The sequence below is a fragment of the Alosa sapidissima genome, chromosome 23, assembly GCF_018492685.1.
Source record: "Alosa sapidissima isolate fAloSap1 chromosome 23, fAloSap1.pri, whole genome shotgun sequence".
Taxonomy (NCBI): Eukaryota; Metazoa; Chordata; class Actinopteri; order Clupeiformes; family Clupeidae; genus Alosa; species Alosa sapidissima.
Genome location: NC_055979.1, coordinates 28,314,526 through 28,317,569, shown reverse-complemented (window position 1 = coordinate 28,317,569; position 3,044 = coordinate 28,314,526). Strand labels below are relative to the sequence as shown.

General features: G+C 48.1%; 1 protein-coding gene across 1 annotated transcript in view; it reads right to left on the bottom strand.

Moving 5' to 3' along the window:
* The window catches only part of nbeal1 (neurobeachin-like 1), a 64,462-nt gene continuing 61,418 nt past the window's right edge, over window positions 1-3,044 (bottom strand). The window contains 1 exon segment of the mRNA XM_042081718.1: window positions 1-2,658. Within this exon segment, the coding sequence (XP_041937652.1) occupies window positions 2,572-2,658 (87 nt within the window). The 3' untranslated portion in view covers window positions 1-2,571.

The window sequence follows — 3,044 nt, the reverse complement described above, 5'->3', positions numbered from 1 at the left end:
TGATCTTCATTAGGGCTTTAATTCTCATTTTCCACTTGTGTATACAAAGCAGCTTGTCTGTACAGATCAAGAAGCCATTTAAAACAATCAATCAATCTCAACAATTGGTAGTACCTGGAAAGTGCAAAAAAAATACAATTCAAATACACAGAAATAAAATCATGCTGTACATTTCATACCATATAAATATGCACACTTACACGCACGCACACACACACATAAACTCACATCCATTGGTGACAAGTCAAATCTAAAGCAGCTAGTTTCAGAGTCACATAGATTCTGGTTAGATTCAGCCTCTGACAAGAGCTTTGATGATCTTTGATTTCCAAAATAAGCATTTCATTTAATTTCATTTGTTTATTTTTAGTGGAATGCTGTAGTTTATGGAGGGCAAAGGTCACGGACAGGGAAGGGTTTCTGCATCAGGAAGCGTTGATGCATGATTGGATAAAGGCACTCTGTTTTCGTCTCAGTGGTGGGATATATTGCTGATAGCAATATCTCTCTAGGTCTTAGCACAGAATAAAAACAAAACAAAAATCAAAGACACAACGGTTCACAAACAGGCATACAAACACACACATACACAAACACACACACACACACAGAAGTTTACCATCACACTTTGTTGGTGCATCTTTGTCTTACTGCTATCACACGTGTTTTGCCATGGGAGCATATGACTGACAGCGGACAAACAGAGAACTTGCCCTTAGCTGACCAAGCTCAGATCACTGAGCTCCTCTGTTATAGTGCCACCTACTGGCCAGGCCACTGTGTCACAGCCTTCAGTCAGTCCACAGATCTCGCAAGGTTTGGCATTTATACAGAGAACCGTTAGAGAGTCGGCCAAATACACAGAGAAGAGGAGAGAGGGAGAGAGAGAGAGAGAGAGAGAAAGGGAGAGAGAGAGAGAGAGAGAGAGGGAGAGGGAGAGAGAGAGAGAGAGAGATGGAGAGACAGAGGGAGAAAGTTGGTGAGGGGACTAACCGTTTGTGATCAAATACAGAGACAGACGTGTGCGCTCAAGCACACACCCCAAATGCCCTTCAGTAATGCCCAGCAGAACAGCTCCCCCTACTGGGCAAAGCAGCTGTGATGTGAACACAGCATGGCTAACTGGGGCAGAGGATTGGAAGCAGAGGAGAGGGGGGACCCCCCTTCTTAAGACACCCCATGGACTCAACCAGGAAGACTAGGAAAACATTGTATTGGTCAGCCACTATGGTCGAGGCTGGAATGTACCACGTAGAGGGGTGGGGTGGGGTGGGGGGACTAGCATACAATAACATGGCTGAAGCCCTTTGCTGCCCCCCCCAATCCCCCCCCCGTGTTGGAAGCGGGTGTGTGAGACCTGGGCACGTGAGGAACTGCATATGTGATATGGGCATTGCCCACCAACATCCTCACCCGCTCTATAGACTAGTCCAGGCAACCTCTCAGACTTCCTTACATAAATAAAAACACAAACAAAACAAACAGACACACAAACAAACAAACATAAATGATCATTTCAAGTAATGAGCAAAGAAAACATTCGATGGCTAAAAAGTCGAGCAGAAAAGTGACCACAGGACACACAGAACGATAACCCCGTCGTCGTTAGCAGGTGTGTGTCTGTGTGTGAGTTTGTTACGAAATATTGCTTCACTGACACAATTTGCTGATGCAAAATCAACCAGATGTCATTAAAACGTCATTAAAATATGTGAGTGTGTCTATACTGGTCAGTGGTGTGCTACAGAACTCCACACTGGGTCCTCCTTAGCACCAAAACAACAACAAACAAACAATTATTTACATTACTAAACATGAGTGGAACTGACTGTGTATGTGTGTTTGTACAATGTGTTTGATGTAATGTGATTTCTCCATCTCTCACTCACACACAGAAACAACATGCATGCACACACACACACACACACACACACGCACACGCACACACACACAATCTCTGGACTGAATCACAAATGGCCATTTTACGCCTTGCACCAAAAAGGCAACAGAAAACAGAAGGCCACTATGGAATACACACACACACATACACACACACACTAAACAATGTCCCCCTGACCAACACGAAAGTAGACTTTTCCTTTGGTGCAGTGTGAGAGATGGCAACTGATGATGATGATGATGATCTTAAGAGTGAAGTGAGGAACTGGAATCCGTGTGGCAGGGTGGCATTTGGGCTAATGTATGGGGCTGCAGTGAGACACACACACACACACTCACACTCACACACTCACGACAAGCCGGGTCACAGCGCCTGCGCCTGTCCCGCTGTCAGGACACACACACATTCAGGACACACACACATACAGTACACACACACACACACACACACACACACACTCTCACCAACACATAAGGAAGTACATCAACCTCTATCTTTAGGGTGGGGTCAAGTCCCCAGTGTCCTCAATTTTAACTGCATGCAGGAAGAAAGGAAGGGTCAACCAAACTCAGTCAGTCATTCCCCAATCACTCGTGTTCTGTGCTGCTCTGGTTGGATGATTGTCATGATTGACAGGGCAGTGGGGGGTGGAGAGAGGGTGTGGGGCGGGATCAGTGGTACTCCGTCTCTCCTGAGGATATCTGGGTCAGCCGCTTGCTGGAGCCCCACAGCTTCCTCGTGATCTGGCCAGAACGCATCTGAGACGGAGGGAGGAGGAGGAGGAGAGGAGTGCAGGCACAGAGCAGGAGGAGGAGGAGGAGAGGGTGAGTGAGGAGAGGAGAGGAGGAGGAGGAGAGGAGAGGGTGAGTGAGAGGAGGAGGAGGAGAGGAGAGGGTGAGTGAGGAGAGGAGGAGGAGGAGGAGAGAGAGGGTGAGTGAGGAGAGGAGGAGGAGGAGAGGAGAGGGTGAGTGAGGAGAGGAGGAGGAGGAGGAGAGAGAGGGTGAGTGAGGAGGAGGAGGAGGAGGAGGAGAGGGCGAGTGAGGAGAGGAGGAGGAGGAGGAGAGGAGAGGGTGAGTGAGGAGAGGGTGAGGAGAGGAGGAGGAAGGAGGAGGAGAGGAGAGGGTGAGTGAGGAGAGGTGGAGGG